This window comes from Rhinolophus ferrumequinum, chromosome 14 (genome assembly GCF_004115265.2).
Source record: "Rhinolophus ferrumequinum isolate MPI-CBG mRhiFer1 chromosome 14, mRhiFer1_v1.p, whole genome shotgun sequence".
Classification (NCBI taxonomy): domain Eukaryota; kingdom Metazoa; phylum Chordata; class Mammalia; order Chiroptera; family Rhinolophidae; genus Rhinolophus; species Rhinolophus ferrumequinum.
Window position 1 is genome coordinate 30948422 of NC_046297.1, and position 19036 is coordinate 30967457.

Genomic DNA, 19036 nt, shown 5'->3' on the forward strand with positions numbered 1-19036 from the left:
GTCCTTCATTCTTCCCACCCCATCTTTTCCATCGTATAGCTCATAACCCCACCTCAACCTCTCAATACAAAGTTGATCTCTATCACAAAGAAATAAATGTCACCTCACTGAAGTCCAATAATTCAAATATTTATACCCAGTCTCAAAGAAATCCAAGCTTACCATTCTCTTAATATAATTACTTCAAAAGAAGGGACGCAAAAGCAGAACAGGAGAGGAGCACATTTGAGAATTTTAGTGGCAAGGCAATATTTTTCTGGTTCAAGCAGAACAAAATAAAATTTTAATTCATAGTACCCCAAATTAAATTCAAAATGATGAGTGACACAAAGAATAAATACAAACTATTTGAGAGATGGAGGTGAACAGATTATGGGAGAAAGCGATCACTCCAGATCAAGGTCATTCACATTTCACAGGTTAAGCATGCACATATATATCAATAAATACAAGAACATGAAAAGATCATGAAAGATTAAAATTATCTTATATTGTAAGATGACAATGGTTCTTGTTGATTTTTATTACGTAAGTCTAAAAAAAATGATCATGAGTTAAGCATAGGACTGGCATAGTGCTATTGATTATATTCCACCCATAAGTGATTAGTTCAAGGACCAACATGCGTCTCAGTCAGATAAGTGAAAATCATTTCAGGATTTCTGGTAAAGTATTAGAAAAGAAAACCTTTTTTTTTAAATTGGACTTGAAGCTGGAATTTACCACATGGAGAGACCTGCCAACCTTTTCAAAACCAGTATGCTTGAAGAATGCTCTTGTCCCTATGGCTTTCAATTATGAGTACTACATACCAGGTGTGATAAAAAAAAAAATACAGTGAATATTTAAACAAAAAAAAATTTATTACAGAATAAGACACATTACCATTAATCCCCCTCAAAATACTCTCCCTCACTTCGAACACACTTATCCCACTGTTCTGGTCACTTTCTGAAGCAGTTCTGCAAGTCCTCTTTTGGGAGTGCCTTTAGTTGCACCGTCATGGCTGCCTCGATGTCCTGAATCATTTTGACTTTAGGAAACAGCCAAAAGTCTCACCATGCCAAATCCGGTGAATAAGGTGGATGATGACATACCATAATGTTTTTATTTGACAGAAATCACAACACAAAAGCGCTGTGTGACATGGAGCCTTCTGTTGTGATCAAGAAATATGGTGAACGCTGCTGCTGAGTGCCATCCAATGGAAAAGCAAGGATCTTCAAAATGGGAAGCGGCACGTTGAACTTTAGTAATAGTGTTTGACAAGTTTCAACTTGTTCAGTGCAGTCAGTTGGGTGTGAGCTATGGTTGAGAGAAGGCATGTTTTAAAGTATGCCATAAATCATCCTCCATCAAGACATCGCTCTGTATCACACATCACTTCTGGTACAGTGATTTCTGTCAAATCAAAACATTACGGTGTGTCCTCATCCACCTTATTCACCGGATCTGGCACCATGTGACTTCTGGCTCTTCCCCAAAGTCAAAATGATTCACGACATCGAGGCAGTAACAACAGTGCAACTAAAGACATTCATGAAAGAGGACTTCCAGAACTGCTTCAGAAAGTGGAAAGATTGATGGGGTAAGTGTTCGAAGTAAGGCGGAGTACTGTGAGGGGAATTAATGGCAATGTGTCTTTTACTGTAATAAATTTATTTAAACATTCACCATATTGTTTGATCATACCTCGTAATATTCTAATACAAGAATGTGAGAGAAGACAGTTGCTAAACAATAGCTGGGAAAGACTTTAAGTTAATAAATTCATTCAGACAAGAATTGAAAAGTCTTCCAAAGACTGAAAATATTAATTCAGTGTTCCATCCAGCATTCTAGTTCTTATACTCTAACATTCTAGGATTACACTCCAACATGTGCAAAATAACCTACGTGTCTATTAAAATACATACACCGAGTATCAGCCTGGACATTTTAAATTTTTTTTCAATTTTTCAATTACAGTTGACATTCAAATCTTATGTTAGTTTTAGGTGTACAGCATAGTAGTTACACATTTATATAACTTAGAATGTGATCCACCAATAAGTCTAGTACCTACCTGGCACCAAATATAGTTATTACACTATTACTGACTATGTTTCCCTATACTGTACTTTTCATCCCCATGACTATTTTCAACTGACGATTTGTACCTCTTAATCCCTTCACCCCTTTCACCCAGACACGCCAAGCCCACTCCCTTCTAGTAATCATCAGTATGTTCTATACATATATATTTCTTTCTTTTGTTTATTTTGCTTTTTAGATTCCACATATAAGTGAAATCATACAGCATTTGTCTTTCTTTATCTATTCTTATTTCACTTAGCATAATACCTGCTAGGATCATCCACGTTGTTGAAAATGGCAAGATTTAATTCATCTTTATGGTCAAGTAATAGATAAATAGATAGATAGACAGATCACATCTCCTTTTTTCTTTCTTCTTATAGGGGAGAGCGTGAATGCAGTCCCCCACTACCACAAATTATGCAGTTGAGTTTCCCACATTTGGGGAAATCGCAGGGGTCAGCACATCCGGAGTGCAATAGATAAGCCACGCCCTGGGAAAACCACCTTCGTGATCATGGTATCTCCCCTGCCAGGTAAGTATTTTTTTTTTTTTGAAGTTATGCAACTAGTTATTTTATTGAATGCAGGCAAGAAAAAAACCGCTGCAAGACTGCTCTTTTAACATTCTATCCCTTATAGACCCTTTCCAGCCCAATACTTTTCAGAGACCAGCTGATCCCTTTTCTCTCTTCCCCAGTACTTCCCCTCCGCGAACATATATTCCCAAGCCCTAATGAAACTCAATATAAATCACTAACCAGAGCAAGTTAAACTGGAGGCAGTTCTGTGGGCCGAAAGGAAGAAAGTTCTGGAAAAAAGACACTCCCGGCAGCTCCCAGCCCCCATCGATGACGCCTTATTCCCCCTCCCTACAGCAGGCAGCCATGATAGCTGGCTCAGAAGGCGGACACGGCACAATTTTGTCCACACACCAACGGGTAACAGCTCTGGAAGGGGTTCACCCACTCTTTGGAGAGTAGCAGAGAAACATCTTTGGCTTACAAACACAGATTCGTCACCTACCGCCATAGTCTAGAGTCCTGGCCGCTTGGGCGGCACCTCCACTTGCCGCTTTCAACACCACTAGCCGCCCTGATTCTTCGCCACAGACTAAATGGCTCTGCTCATCTTCTTTATCCAATCATCCATCGATGGACACACAGATTGTTTCCATATCTTGGCTACTATATATAAAAATGTCTTTCTTTGGAGAGATGATTATTAGTAGTAGATTTAGAATAAATGACCATGTCCACCCACCTCTGGCCCCACACCAGATAGAGAGACAACCAGGAAAAAACCATGGGAAAAAAACCATTGTTTGAAGAGCATTTTATGAATTTGACTCCAAAGGCAAGGGAAGTAAAAACTAAAATCAATGAATGGGACTATATTAAACTTAAAAGCTTCTGCAGAGCAAAAGAAACCATCGACAAAATAAAGAGGCAACCAACTGAATGGGAGAAGATTTTTGCAAACAGAGCGTCCGATAAGCGGCTAATATCCAAAATACACAAGGAACCCATATAACTCAACAACAGAAAAACAAACAACCTAATTGAAAATTGGGCAAAAACTGAAGAGACATTTCTCCAAAGAGGACATACAAATGGCAAATAGACATGAAAAAATGCTCAACATCACTAATCATCAGAAAAATGCAAATAAAAACCACAATGAGATATCACCTCACCCCAGTTAGAACGGCTATCATAAACAAGACAAATAGGGACGACATAGGAATGGAGGCAACGAGGCGGACTTCTTGAGTTCTCCTCCAGATCTTAACACAAACTGAACTTCTATAACCCATCAAACGACTCTCTCCTCATCACACAGAACAGCTAAGAGACTCCTATGAGGATTACTTGAAGGTGGGCAAATTAGGCGAGCAGTGGAAGAGGGAAGGGAGAGGAGTGGAGACACGGCCTGCATCCGCAGCTGTGGAGAAGCGCCCCGCATCCGCGGCTGCAGCGACCCAGAGGATCCCAGGATGGTACTGAGACCACAAAACCCAGGAGGTGGGCTCCTTCCCTGCATCCCACAGCTGATCTCTCCTGCAGAGAGAGCAGCAATTCCAGCATTTGAGGCAGTAACCTCAGCTGAGACCTCCAGCTGGGCCCTAGGTCGAACAAAGGATGTAAACTCCATACCTGGGCCCCTCCGCACTCTCCAAACCTACACCCACCCTTCCAGAGGCTTAATCTGGTCCATGAATTGAGGAGTAGTGTCAGATTACAGAGGAGCCTTGTTGCTCAGGATCTGGGAAGACCAGTGTGCAGTTCTAACCCAGGGAAGAGGCTGGGAAGAGTATGATATTGCTGGCCTGGGAGAAAAGAGACTCCTCCACCCCCATCCATGACCTTTTCTGGCCTGCAGGAAGAGTGTGTCACTACTGGACTGGGAGAGAGAAGACCGCTCCCTCCCCAGCCCCCATCCTTACTGGCCTGCCTAGGGCAGGGCAATTACAAATGCAGAGACACTCCCAAAGATCAGAAAAAGGCAGCAGACACAGCTCTGGGCTTTCAGCAAATCAAAAATCTTCCGCCAGCCAAATACACACACACACACACACACACACACACACACAAACAAACACCCACACACACACACAAACGGAACAAGTGCCCTAAGACTCACAAGAACTGGACACAGGGCTGGTGGTGCTACTCCCAGTGCATATGTACAGGCAAGAGCAGAAACTGCACTGACTTTGTAGAAACTACCATCCAGACCCCTTAGCCCCACTCATCTAACTCTGTAGTCCCAAGGTAACCCTGGGCACCAGGTGACCGGCTCTGCCTTCACAATACGCAGAGGACTCTTTGGTACAGCAGAGGACAATGTGGAGATTACTTGGTGGGCTTACGCCAAGACTGGCACTGCTTTTATTGTTTTGTTTTGTTTTTATATCTTTGATATCTTTGCCTGTGTCCAATGTAGGTTATCAGTTGTTTTTACATGTGAATGTATTTGGCTTTTTCTTTGTTGTTGTTGTTGTTCTGCTAGGTGATTTGCTTTGTTCTGAAACTGCCCTACAACAGGGCCCAGTTCAAGAGGCACAAGATTCAATACACCCAGAGGCCAACTCCAGACCAAACCAGAGTACTACGGGGTCTGACCTACAAGTGACACACCCAGAGGAATTCTCTACAGGCACAAGAGCCCATAGAGGCCAAACCTCATTTAAGCCATCAATGCTCAAACAGCAGAATATCTGGCTGTGGGCAGAGCCTAGTCTCACAATTAATCAGCCTAGGACACAATCCCACCTACACACAAGCTAAAAGTAATTAAAGATCAACTTTAACAGGACAATATACACAACACAAGACTCAGCTTTGGAGCACACACAGAGAAGAAGAGGGAAATGGTGCAAGTCAAATATAAAGGACACATACTACATAAGATAACCCAGCAAGAACTAAGAACCCTAGGGGATCCACCTAATACATCGAAGCAAACACAGAGAGTCAGCCCTAATGGGGAAACAAAGAAACATGTCCCAAATAAAAGAACACAAGAAACCTCCTGAATTGGAACCAAATAAAACAGAGGTAACCAACCTATCAGAGACGGAGTTCAGAACACTGATGATAAGACTGTTTAAGGAGCTTAGTGAGGACATAAAGAAGGACAGAGAAATCATAATGAACAACCAGTTAGAACTAAAGAATACAATAACTGAAATGAAGAACATACTTGAAGGACTTACCCAGCAGGTTAGATGAAGCAGAGGATCGTATCAGCGACTTAGAAGAAAATCAGCAGAGATCACCCAAAAAGGAACAACAACAACAAAAGAATAAAAAACAGTGAAGATGGTTTAAGAGACCTCTGGGATAACATCAAGCGCAACAACATGCGCATCATAGGAATACCAGAAGGTGAAGAGAGGGAGCAAGGGATCAAGAACATATTTGAAGTAATAATGTCCGAAACCTGGTGAAGGAAACCGACATACAAGCCCAGGAAGTGTAGAGAGTTCCTACCAGGATAAACACAAACAAGTCCACACCAAGACACATTATAGTTAAAATAGCAAAGGTTAAAGACAAAGAGAGAATCCTAAAACCAGCAAGAGAAAGACAAAGGGTTACACACAAGGGAACTCCTATAAGACTATCAAATGACTTTTCTACAGAAACATTGAAGGCCAAGAGGGAGTGGCAGGAGATACTCAAAGTGATGGAAAACAAAGGCCTACAACCTAGATTGCTTTATCCAGCAAGGCTATCATTTAAAATTGAAGGAGAGATAAAGAGCTTCCCAGAAAAGAATAAGCTCAAGGAATTTATTACCACCAAGGCAGCAATGCAGGAAATATTAAAAGGGCTTCTGGAAACAGAAGAAATATGAAAACAATCTAACTACAAATTGAAAAAATGGCAATAACTATGTACCTATCAATAATCACTTTAAATGTAAATGGATTAAATGTTCCAATCAAAAGACATAGGGTGGTTGAGTGGGTAAGAAAGCAAGACCCTTGTACACGCTGTATACAAGAGACTCACCTCAGATCAAAAGACACACAGAGGCTGAAAGTGAAGGGCTGAAGTAAGGTATTTCATGCAAATGGAAATGAGAAAAAAGCTGGAGTTGCAATACTTATATCTCACAAAATTGACTTTAAAATGAAAAATATATTAAAAGACAAAAATGGGCACTATATAATAATAAAGGAATCGATCCGACAAGAGGACATAACCCTAGTAAACATCTATGCACCCAACATAGGAGCACCTAAATATATAAAACAGATATTGACTGACATAAAGACAGACATCACCAGTAACACTATCATTGTAGGGGACTTCAACACATCTCTGCCAACAAGGGAAAGGTTTTCCAGACAGAAAATCAATATGGAAACAACGGCCTTATATGACAAATTGGACCACTTGGATTTAATTGATATTTTCAGAGCATTTCAGCCCAAAGCTGTAGAGGACACGTTCTTCTCAAGCGCACATGGAACATTTTCCAAGATAGACCACATGCTACGCCACAAAACAAGTCTTGATAAATTTAAGAAAATTGAAATCACACCAATTGCCTTCTCTGACCACAGTGCTATGAAATTAAAAATGAACTGCAGGAAACAAACTGGAATACACACCAATTCATGGAGACTGAATAATATGTTACTAAATAATGAATGGGACAACCCTGAGATCAAGGAAGAAATCAAAAGATATCTCGAGACAAACAAAAATGAAAACACGACGACCCAAAATCTATGGGATGCCGCGAAAGCAGTCCTAAGAGGGAAATTCACAGTATTGCAAGCCTACCTAAAGAAACCAAAAAAATCACTAATCGACAGTTTATCTTCACACTTAAGGGATCTGGAAAAAGAACAGCAAAATAAGCCCAAAGGTAGTACAAGGAAGGAGACAATAAATATCAGAGCAGAAATAAATGGAATAAAACCAGAAAAACAATACAAAAGATCAATGAATCCAAGAGTTGGTTTTTAGAAAAGATAAACAAAATCGACAAAGCCTTAGCCAGACTCATTAAAAAAAAGAGAAAGAGGACCCAAATTAATAAAATCAGAAAGGAAAGAGGAGGAGTGACAACAGATACCACAGACATACAAAAAATTTTAAGAAATTACTATGAGCAACTATATGCCAACAAATTTGACAATCTGGAAGAAATGGACAATTTTCTAGAAGCATACTCAAGGCTAACTCAAGAAGAAACAGAAAACCTGAATAGACTGACTACCACCAGGGAAATTGAATCAGTAATCAACAAGCTCACAATAAACAAAAGGCCTGCACCAGATGGCTTTATAGTTGAATTCTACAAAACATTCAAAACAGAATTATGACCTATTCTCCTCAAGCTCTTCCAAAAGGTCTAGAAGGAGGAAAGGCTCCCAAACACTTTTTACAAGGTGACTATCACCCTGATCCCAAAATCAGACAAAGACACTACAAAAAAAGAAAACTACAGGCTGGTATCTCTAATGAACATAGATGCAAAAATCCTCAACAAAATATTAGTGAAGAGAATCAGCAATACATTAAAAAGATCATACACCATGATCAAGTGGGATTCATCCCTGGTATGCAAGGGTGGTTCAACATCCGCAAATCAATTAATGTGATACACCACATCAACAAAATGAGAAATAAAAATCATATGATAACATCAATAGATGCAGAAAAAGTATTTGACAAAATCCAGCAGGCATTTATGGCAAAAACCCTTAAGAAAGTGGGAATAGATGGATCATATCTCAACATAATAAAGGCCATATGTGATAAGCCCACAGCTAACATCACACCCAATGGGGAAAAGCTAAAACCATTCCCCCTAAGATCAGGAACAAGGCAAGGTTGTCCACTTTCTCCACTTCTATTCAACATAGTGCTGGAAGTTCTAGCCACAGCAATCAGACAAGAGAAAGAAATAAAACGCATCCAAATTGGTAAGGAGAAGTAAAATTGTCATTATATGCAGATGACATGCTACTATATACAGAGAACCCTGAAGACTCCACCAAAACATTATTAGAGCTGATAAATGAATTTAGTAAAGTAGCAGGATACAAAATTAATATTCAGAAATCAGTTGCATTTGTATATACCAATAACAAAACATCAGAAGGAGAAATTAAAAAAAAAATCCCATTTACAATTGCTTCAAAGACTATAAAATACCTGGGAATAAATTTAACCAAAGAACTAAAAGATTTGTACTCAGAAAATTACAAAACACTGAAGAAAGAAACGAAAGAAGATACAAATAGATGGAAACACATACTATGTTCATGGATAGGAAGAATTAATATAGTTAAAATGTCCATACGGCCTATGGCAATATACATATTCAATGCAATTCCTATCAAACCATCAATGACGTTTTTCACAGACATAGAACATATATAATCCTAAAGTTTATATGGAACCATAAAGGACCCCAGATAGCCTCAGCAATCTTGAGAAATAAGAACAAAGTGGGAGGCATAAGGATACGTGACATCAAATTATACTACAAATCTACAGTAATCCAAAAAGCATGGTACTGGCATAAAAACAGACACATAGACCAACGGAACAAAACAGAGAGCCCAGAAATAAATCCATGCCTATATGGTCATTTAATCTACGACAATGGAAGCAAGAATTTACGGTGGGGTAAAGACAGTCTATTAAATAAATGGTGCTGGGAAACCTGGACAGACATATGCAAAAAAAATGAAGCTGGACCACCTCCTTACACCATATACAAAAATAAATTCAAAATGGCTTAAAGACTTAAATGTAAGACCTGAAACCATAAAATTCCTAGAAGAAAATATAGGAAGAAACTTTACAGACATTACCCGGAGTAAGATTTTTACTGATATATCCCCTCGGGCAAGGGAAGTAAGAGAAAAAATAAACATGTGGGAAGTTTTTTCACAGCAAAGGAAAACATCAATGAAACAAAAAGGGATCCTACTGAATGGGAAAAGATATTTGCCAATGATATATATGATAAGGGATTAATATCCCAAATTTCTAAAAAAAATTACTCAACTCAACTCCAGAAAACCAAACAACCTAAATAAAAAATGGGCGGAGGACATGAAGAGACATTTTTCTAAAAAGGACATATAGATGGCAAACAGATGAATGAAAAAATGCTCAACCTCACTATCCATCAGAGAAATGCAAATAAAAACCACAATGAGATACCACCTCACCCCAGTCAAAATGGCTATCATCAATAAATCAACAAACGACAAGTGCTGGCGAGGATGTGGAGAAAAGGGACCCCTCGTGCACTGTTGGTAGGATTGCAGATTGGTGCAGCCACTATGGAAAACAGTATGGAGGTATCTCAAAAATCTGAAAATGGAACTACGTTATGATCCAGCAATTCCACTCCTAGGTATCTATCTGAAGAAATCCAAACCTGTAATTCAACAAAGTTTATGCACCCCTATGTTTATTGCAGCACTATACATAATAGCCAAGACATGGAAACAACCGAAATGCCCATCAGTAGACTACTGGATTAAGAAACAGTGGTACATCTATACAATGGAGTATTACGCAGCCATAAAGAAGAAAGAAATCTTACCATTTGCAACAACATGGATGGACCTAGAGAATATTATGTTAAGTTAAATAAGTCAGACAGAGAAAGACAAATACCATATGATCTCACTTATATGTGGAATCTAAAGAAAAGAATAAATGAATGAACTAATCAGAAACAGTCTCAGAGACTTAGAGGAAAAACTGAGGGTTGTTAGATGGGAAGGGAGGTGGAGATAAGGGGCAAGGTGAGGGGATTAGAAAGCACAGTCAGTAACCATAAGATTGCCACAGGATCATGAAAGTTAATTTGGGGAGTGTAATCAACAATGTTAAGATTTTGTAGGGTATCCAATGGACACTTGTCTGTTAGGGAGAGCACCTCAGGGGAGATGTAGATATGCTTGATCACTGCACTGTATTCCTGAAGCTGAAGCTGAATAATAATGAATGTCAACTACAAGTTTGTTTATATATATATAACATATATGTGTGTGTGTGTATATATATATATATGATTACGAGAAGCAGAGTACAGCATTAGGAATACAGACAGTGGAAATGTAATGGCTGTGTGTGATGTCAGAGGGATAGTGGATGGGGGAGTGCGGTTGAAACAGTGTGAGGGATATAAATGATAAATATCTAACTATTACATTGTTTTGTGCACCGGAAACTAATTTAAAAAAAATAAATAAAATAAAATAAAACAAATAAAGGGGGGAAAAAAAACAAGACAAATAGTAACAGGTGTTGGAGAGGCTGTGGAGAAAAAGGAACCCTCATACACTGTTGGTGGGAATACAGATTGGTGCAGCCACTATGGATGGCAGAGTGGAGGTTCCTCAAAAAATTATGCATAGAATTACCATATGACCCAGCAATCCCTCTCCTGGGTATCTACCAAAAAAATCTGAAAACAGTTATTCATAAAGACAAGTGTGCTCCAATGTTCATTGCAGCTTTATTTACAGTGGCCAAGACATGGAAACAATCAAAATGTTCTTCGACAGATGAATGGATAAAGAAGTTGTCGTATATATACACAATGTAATACTGTTCAGCGGTAAGAAAAGAAGAAATAGGACCATTTGTGACAACATGGATAGCTCTTGAGATTATAATGCTAAGCGAAATAAGTCAGACAGAAAAAGTAGAGAACCATATGATTTCACTGATACGTGGTATATAAAACTGAAAACAAAAGAACAAGACAAACAAAGGAAGCAGCAAAAACTCATAGACATAGACAATAGTTTAGGGGCTACTATAGGGTTAGGGGGGAGGGGAGTTCTAGAAGAGGGTAAACGGGGTCTAACATATAGTGACAGAAAGAGAACTGACTCTGGGTGGTGAACACACAATGTGAAATATAGATAATGTATTACAGAATTGTACACCTGAAATCTATGTAACTTTACTAATAATTGTCACTCCAATAAACTTTAATTTAAAAAAAAATTGCCTCACAGGAGAGGGAACTTTAAGAAAAGTTTTTAATATGAAATAGTTTACATATCAAAAAATTTGTTAAAAAACAAGTTTTTGTCACTTGCTTGTAGTAGCAATTTTTGAACTGCATGTTACAACTCATTAGAAAGATCCTGCATCAATTTAATGAAACTGGGATTATGGTAAAAATAAAAGAGAATGCAAAGTGTATCACACATACTAAGGTTAGTGTTGTTTATGAAATATTAGATTCTGGTGTGTGTGTGTGAAGGTCATGTGTGTATCAGAAGATGATGTAAGACGTATTTCTTACTATGTGTTTGCAGTCACAAAAATCTGAAAACCACTGGCTTAGGTATAGCGAGAAAATGTTCTAATAGAGAATGCTCCAAGTCAGATCTTCAAGACTAAGTCTTCTATTGAACTATGGGGAGGGATCATTAGACTTGTAAGAATGGACTCATCTTTTAGAACAATTTGTGAGACCTGTAGCACACTTGGAGAAAACTAAAATCATGAAAATAGTAATGATCAACTTCATATATTTTAATGTAAAAATATTTTAAGTGGTATGTTTTTTTTACCAGAGTCTCAGATGTCAGTGCAAGCCTTACCTGAAAGTGTCTTTTCATAAGAAACACATTGATGTCTCCACAAAGAAATGGCAGATCTCTCTCGATTCTGCAGTCCATTTAGTCTTTCTGCTAGCCCACCTCTGTTTAATGAATTATATAATTTATTAAGTTTAGTTAAAAGTTTCAGAATAGTTGCAACATTTATATTTTATACCTCCCAACCAGAGACAAATACATAAAACATGCAAATTTTAACTTATTTCACATTATTACATTCTCTTCCTAGAATCTCAATCCTCCCTAGATGAGCAATCTACATTTTTTTTTAAAGATTTTATTGGGGAAGGGGAACAGGACCTTATTGCGGAACAGTGTGTATGTACTTCCAGAACTTTTCCAAGTCAAGTTGTTGTTCTTTCAATCTTAGTTGTGGAGGGTGAAGCTCAGCTCCAGGTCCAGTTGCCATTGTTAGTTTTGGGGGTGGGGGGTGTAGGGCGCAGCCTACCATCCCTTGCGGGAGTCGAACCAGCAACATTGTGGTTGAGAGGATGTGTTCGAACCAACTGAGCCATCCGGGAGCTGAACGGCAGGCAGCTCGCTAACTTCATTCTAGTTGCATGCAGAAGGCACAGCTCACTGGCCCATGTGGGAATTGAACTGGTAGCCCTGTTGAGCAGAGCTCGCGCTCTAACCAACTGAGCCACCCATCCGCCCCAGCAATCTACTTTTTAAAGATTTCTTGGAAGCCCAGTTTTCTGATTCTTTCAAATATGGGCTACTCTCAGATCAATCTGACTTCCTTCCTATTCTTTCTTAGTTACTTTATTCCATAACCACTACTGACCATTTTCTGTTCTACCTAGCAAAATGCTAGGTGCCAGGGATTCAAAAAAGGCAATGAGCTACACCATTGGGGGCGGAGCTCAAAATCTGCTCTGCAGACAATAGGCAAACAGTTAAATGTAAAGTGGGTTCAGAGTTGTAGTCAATAATAAAACTTGTATACAACTCATAGGTAAAACACTTCTATAAAAAGACTAAAGTATTAGCTCATTATTAGGACCACACTGATAATTGAGTATTAATCACAAACACACAGCAAGGATACCAATATCACAAAAACAGAAAAATTTCCACTTATGGCAGGAAGATGATTCATAACAATGCACATATAGGCACTTCACAAAAGCCCACTGAATATATATTCATTGATATATAATATAAATGCATATAAACATATAATATGCAATTATTTTTTTTCATTCAGTAAACTACCTGGATTCAGAGAAGTCAGCAGTTCCTAACAGAGCTATGATCTCAAGAGAAATCAAGATTAGTTAATTACCAGAATGAGTACATGCTACATAATTTATCAATATATTATCTCATATAATTATGAACCAGTTCATTGATCATTTCACTAAATTATCTCATTTTATTCTAGTTATATTCCTTTCAGTTAAAAAAAAAAACAGGTATCAATACACACCTCCTAGATGATAAAATCAGAGCTTAGAAAGAGGTTTAGGAAATTCTCCAATATTACATAAATAGCCAAATGAGGAAATAGTTGTTGAAACCAGGAGACGTAGCATAGTGCCTAACATTCAAAAAATGTTAGTCACTGGTGTTACTGATTTTTTTTTCATTTTTACTTTCACCCTATAATCTTTCCACAATTATTGAAATATCTTATTTTAATACATATTATATAACTACCAGTACTACCTACTTTGTTTTCTAACAGGCACTTGTTTTCCCATAAGCACTAATTATTTCTGAGTGTGTATGTGTGCGCGCACGCGCGCGAGCACATGCACACATTGCATGCACACAAAATGTGTGCAATACATGTATAACAGCAAATTTTTTTAAATTCTCTTATTTACAAATATACCAAAGAACCTCTACTTTACATATATGTCTACCTCTACTTAATAGGTCTGACAATTAAGTTCACGAACTTGTTGCAACAATGTTACTAACCTTTTTTGATATCAGAGAGATTATTCATTATGAATTTGTACCAACTGGACAAACAGTTAACCAAGTTTACTATTTGGAAATGCTGAAAAGGATGCATGAAAAAGTTAGACCTGAAATTTTCTCCAACAATTAATGGCTCTTGCATCACAACAATGCACCACCTCACATGGCGTCCTCTGAGGGAGTTTTTAGCTAGTAAACAAATAACTGCGTTGGAACACCCTCCCTACTCACCTGACCTGGCCACCAGTGACTTCTTTCTTTACCTAAAGATAAAGGAAATATTGAAAAGAAAACATTTTGATGACATTCAGGACATCAAGGATAATATGACGATAGCTTTGATGGTCATTCCAGAAAAAGAGTTCCAAAATTGCTTTGAAGGGTGGACTAGGCGCTGGAGTCAGGGCATAGCTTCCCAAAGGGAGTACTTCGAAGGTGACCGTAGTGATATTCAGCAATGAGATATGTAGCACTTTTTCTAGGATGAGTTCACGAACTCTATGTCCGACCTTATATGTAAACTCTATCATTCTGTTTACGTGAGATAACTCATTTATACTCCCCCTCTGAACAACTCTATGCAAGTAGGTAGTACTATCATCCTCACTTCACAGATGATAAACTGAGGCCCTGAGACATTAAACACCTGCACAAGGTGAGACATCTGATGAGGAACATAGCTGGATGCACACCCAGGTAGCCTGGCTCCACATTTCATAAGCTTATACTCAATGATATCCCTACTGTCTGTTAAAGAGCACTACTTAAAAAGATATTTATGGTAAAGAAAAAGCAAAATACTGTAATATTTGCATAATGCTCTAGATAATTATTTGTCAAATGTTGGTTTTTCAATCCTATGACTTTAGAGAGCAGAAAAAAAGACAAAATACAATCTAAAAAGATATGGTTAAAGTCAAATCCTAGAATCTCACAAGTAAACTGTAGGAACTATAGGACGAAAGGTAAAAAGCAAGAGTGAAAATGAATAAAGAACAGTTCTCTACACGTGGGAGTATCTGGTGCCTTAAGATAGAATCAGCATTTTGACACTTGTTTTTATTATTAGGAACTACACTGATGCCTCACACAATACCTCTGCTCCAATTTGATCAGAGAATCAGGGAATTCTGATCAGATTCACCAGAACTTAGGAATGTAAAGACTATGATCTCTAATCAACGACCATAATTCTAGTGAAAATCTATCTGTATTTAAAAAAAATTATACAGAGGTTCAGGAAAGCCATGCTTGCATACATACAAATTAACATTTTTCTTTTTTTTTCTTTTTTGGGGTCACTTTTATTGAGGTATAGCTGACTAATAAAATACTAAGATATTTGAAATTTCCACCATGATGATTTATTATATGTATACACTGTAAAAGGATTTTCCCATCTAGTTAATTAACATATCTATCCCTTACACATTTATCCATTTTTTCTTGTGTACGAACATTTCAATTCCACCTCCTTAGCAAATTTCCATTATATAACATAGTGTTACCAAAAATAGTACTATGTTTTATATTAGATCTTCAGAACTTATTCATCTGTTAGCTGCAAGTTTGTACCTTTTTATCAAACTTTCCATACATACAATTAAGTTCTCGAACTCATCCTAGAAAAAGTGCTACATACCTCATTGCTGAATATCACTATGGTCACTTTCAAAGTACTCCCTTTGGGAAGCTATGCACTGAAACCAGTGCCTAATCCACCCTTCAAAGCAATTTTGAAACTGTTTTTCTGGAATGGCCATCAGAGCTGTCGCCATACCATACTTGATGTCCTGAATGTCATCAAAATGTCTTCTTTTCAGTATTTCCTTTATCTTCAGGTAAAGAAAGAAGTCACTGAGGGCCACGTCAAGTGAGTAGGGAGGGTGTTCCAATGCAGTTATTTGTTTACTGGCTAAAAACTCCCTCACAGACAGTGCTGTGTGAACTGGTGCATTGTCGTGATGCAAGATCCATGAATTGTTGACGAAAATTTCAGGTCGCTTTCGTCTAACTTTCTTTTTTTTTTCAAACTTTGTTTTAAGTGTGTTTTTCAAGGACCCGTCAGCTCCAAGTCAAGTAGCTGTTTCAATCTAGTTGTGTGTGTGTGTGGGGAGGTGGTCGAGAGGGGGGCACAGCTCACAGTGGCCCATGTTGGGATAGAACTGAAAACCTTGTTAAGAGCACAGAGCTGTAACCAACTGAGCTAACTGTCCGCCCCTCTTCTAACTTTTTCATGCATCCTTTCCAACACTTCCAAATAGTAAGCTTGGTTAACTGTTGGTCCAGTTGGTACAAATTCATAACGAATAATCCCTCTGAAATAGAAAAAAAAGGTTAGCAATATCGTTGCAACAAGTTTGTAAACTTAATTTTCAGACCTATGCAACTCCCCCACCTCCACCCCAGCAACCACTTTTCTACTCTCTGCTCCTATGTGTTAGACTTTTTTTGTTTGTTTTTAAATTCCACTTAGAAGTCATATCATGCAGTTCCTATCTTTCTCTGTCTCGTTTATTTCCCTTAGCATAATGCCTTCAAGGTCTACTCACGTTGTCAAAAATTGTAGAATACCCTTGTTTTGCATTGCTGAATAATATTCCATTGTATGTGTATATAATTTTCCATACATATAATATCACGTGTTCTTTATCCATTCATCCATTGGCTAAGATGTAGACTGTTTTCATATGTTGACTATTGTAATAATTCTGCAGTGAACATGGTAGTACAAATCTCTCTCCAATACCCTGATTTAATTTCCCATGGATGTATTCCCAGAACTGAGATTGCTGTATCATACGGTAGTTCTATTTTTAATTTTTTTAGAAACTTCTGTATAGTTTTGCTACTGGCTATACCAATTTACATTACCATCAACATTGTACATGGTTTCCTTCATTACCACCAACATTGTACATGCTTTCCTTATTTTCCACATCCTCACCAACACTCATTATCTTTTGTCTTCTTGATGATAACCATTCTAACAGGTGTGAGTTCATATATCAGGTGTGAGTTTATATAGGGTACTTGCATTACCCTAGTGATTAATGATGCTGAGCACCTGGTCATGTACCTGCTGGCCACTTGGATGTCTTCCACAGAATAGGGTGTATTCAGTTCCTCTACCCATTTTGAATATGATCAATTTGGTTTCTGCTATGGAGTTGTATGAGTTCATTATGTATTTTGGATACTAACCTCTTATCAAATATGTGATTTGCAAATACTTTCTCCCATTCAGTAGGTTGCCTTTTTCATATTGTTAATGGTTTTCTTTGCTGTGCAGAAACTTTTTAATTTGATGTAGTCTCACTTGTTTACTTTTGCTTCCGTTTGTTGTCGAATCCAAACAATCATTGCTAAGACCCCATGTCAAGGAGCTTGATCCCTATATTTTTACCTAAAACGTTTATGGTGTCAGGTCTTACATTCAAGTCTTTAATACATTTGAAGTTGATTTCTGTGGATGGTGTTTAAGACGGAGGTCCAGTTTCATTCTTTTGCATATGTCTGTCCAGTTTTCCCACACCATTTATCAATAAGACTACAATTTCTCCATTGTATATTCTTGGCACATTTGTTGCAAAGTAATTGACCATATATTCAGGGATTTATTTTCAGATTTTCTATATGTTCCATTGAAATAGGTGTCTGTTTCTATACCATTCTGTTTTTATTACTTTCGCTTTGTAATTCAGCTTGAAATCAGAAAATAAGGTGCCTCCAGACTTGTTCTTTATTCCCCAAGACTGCTTTAGCTATTTGGGGTATTTTGTGCTTCCATGAATTTTAGAATTGTTTTTTTCTGTATCTATGAAAAATGCCATTGGAATTTTGATAGAGATTGCATTGAATCTATCTATGGATTGCTTTGAGTAGTATGGACATTTTAACAATATTAATTCTTCCAATCCACAAGCATGAAATAAATATGTTTCCATTTATTTTTGTCTTCCTCAATTTTTTTCTTCAATGTCTTACACTTTTCAATGTACAGGTCTTACACTTCCTTGGTTAAATTCATCCCTAGGTATTTTATTCTTTTTGATGCAATTATAAATGAGATTGTTTTCTTAATTTCTCTTTCGGAAATTTGCTGTTAGTGTCAGAGACATTACTGATTTTGTATGTTGATTTTGCATCCTGCAATTTTACTGAATTCATTTATTAGTTCTAACAGTTTTTTAGTAGAGTCTTTATGGTTTTCTATATATATCATGTTATTAGTAAACAGAAACAGTTTTACTTCTTCCTCTCTGGTTTGAATGCCTTTTATTTATTTTTCTTGCCTAATTGCTCTGGATAGGATTTCAAGTTCTATGTTAAACAAAAGTGATAAGAGTAGGTATCCTTGTCTTGTTCCTGATCATAGAGAAAAGGCTTTCAGCTTTTTACCGATACATATGATGTCAGCTGTGGGCTTGTCGTATGTGACCTTTCGATGTTGAGGTACATTCTTTCTATACATAGTTTGTTGAAATCTTTTATCACGAATGGATGTTAATATTCGTCAAAAGCATTTTCTGCATCTAGTGAATGCTCATCTGATCGTCTTCATGTTGTTAATCAGGTATATTATGTTGATTGATTTGTATATGTTGAACCATCTTGCATCAATGGAACCAATTCCAATCAATCACAGTGTAGGATCCTTTTAATATATTGTTGAATTTGGTTTGCTAATATTTTACTGAGAATTTTTGCATCTATGTTCATCAGGAATATTACATCGTAATTTTCTTTTCTCGTAGTGTCCTTGTCTGGCTTTGGTATCAGGATAATGCTAGCCTTGTAAAATGTGTTTGGAAGTCTTTCCTCCTCTTTTAAATTTGAAAGTGTTTGAGAAGGACTGGTATTAATTTTTCTTCAATGATTAGGTAGAATTCACCTGTG

General features: G+C 37.5%; 1 protein-coding gene and 1 non-coding gene across 2 annotated transcripts in view; both read right to left on the reverse strand.

Moving 5' to 3' along the window:
• The window catches only part of SPIDR (scaffold protein involved in DNA repair), a 539429-nt gene that overhangs the window by 345620 nt on the left and 174773 nt on the right, over window positions 1-19036 (reverse strand). Inside the window, exon 8 of the mRNA XM_033125816.1 lies at window positions 12188-12288. Within this exon, the coding sequence (XP_032981707.1) occupies window positions 12188-12288 (101 nt within the window). The remainder of the gene's footprint in view (window positions 1-12187; window positions 12289-19036) is intronic.
• On the reverse strand, window positions 2457-2620 carry LOC117034207 (U1 spliceosomal RNA). The gene has a single exon (XR_004425029.1). It is a non-coding gene; the product is annotated as a U1 spliceosomal RNA (small nuclear RNA).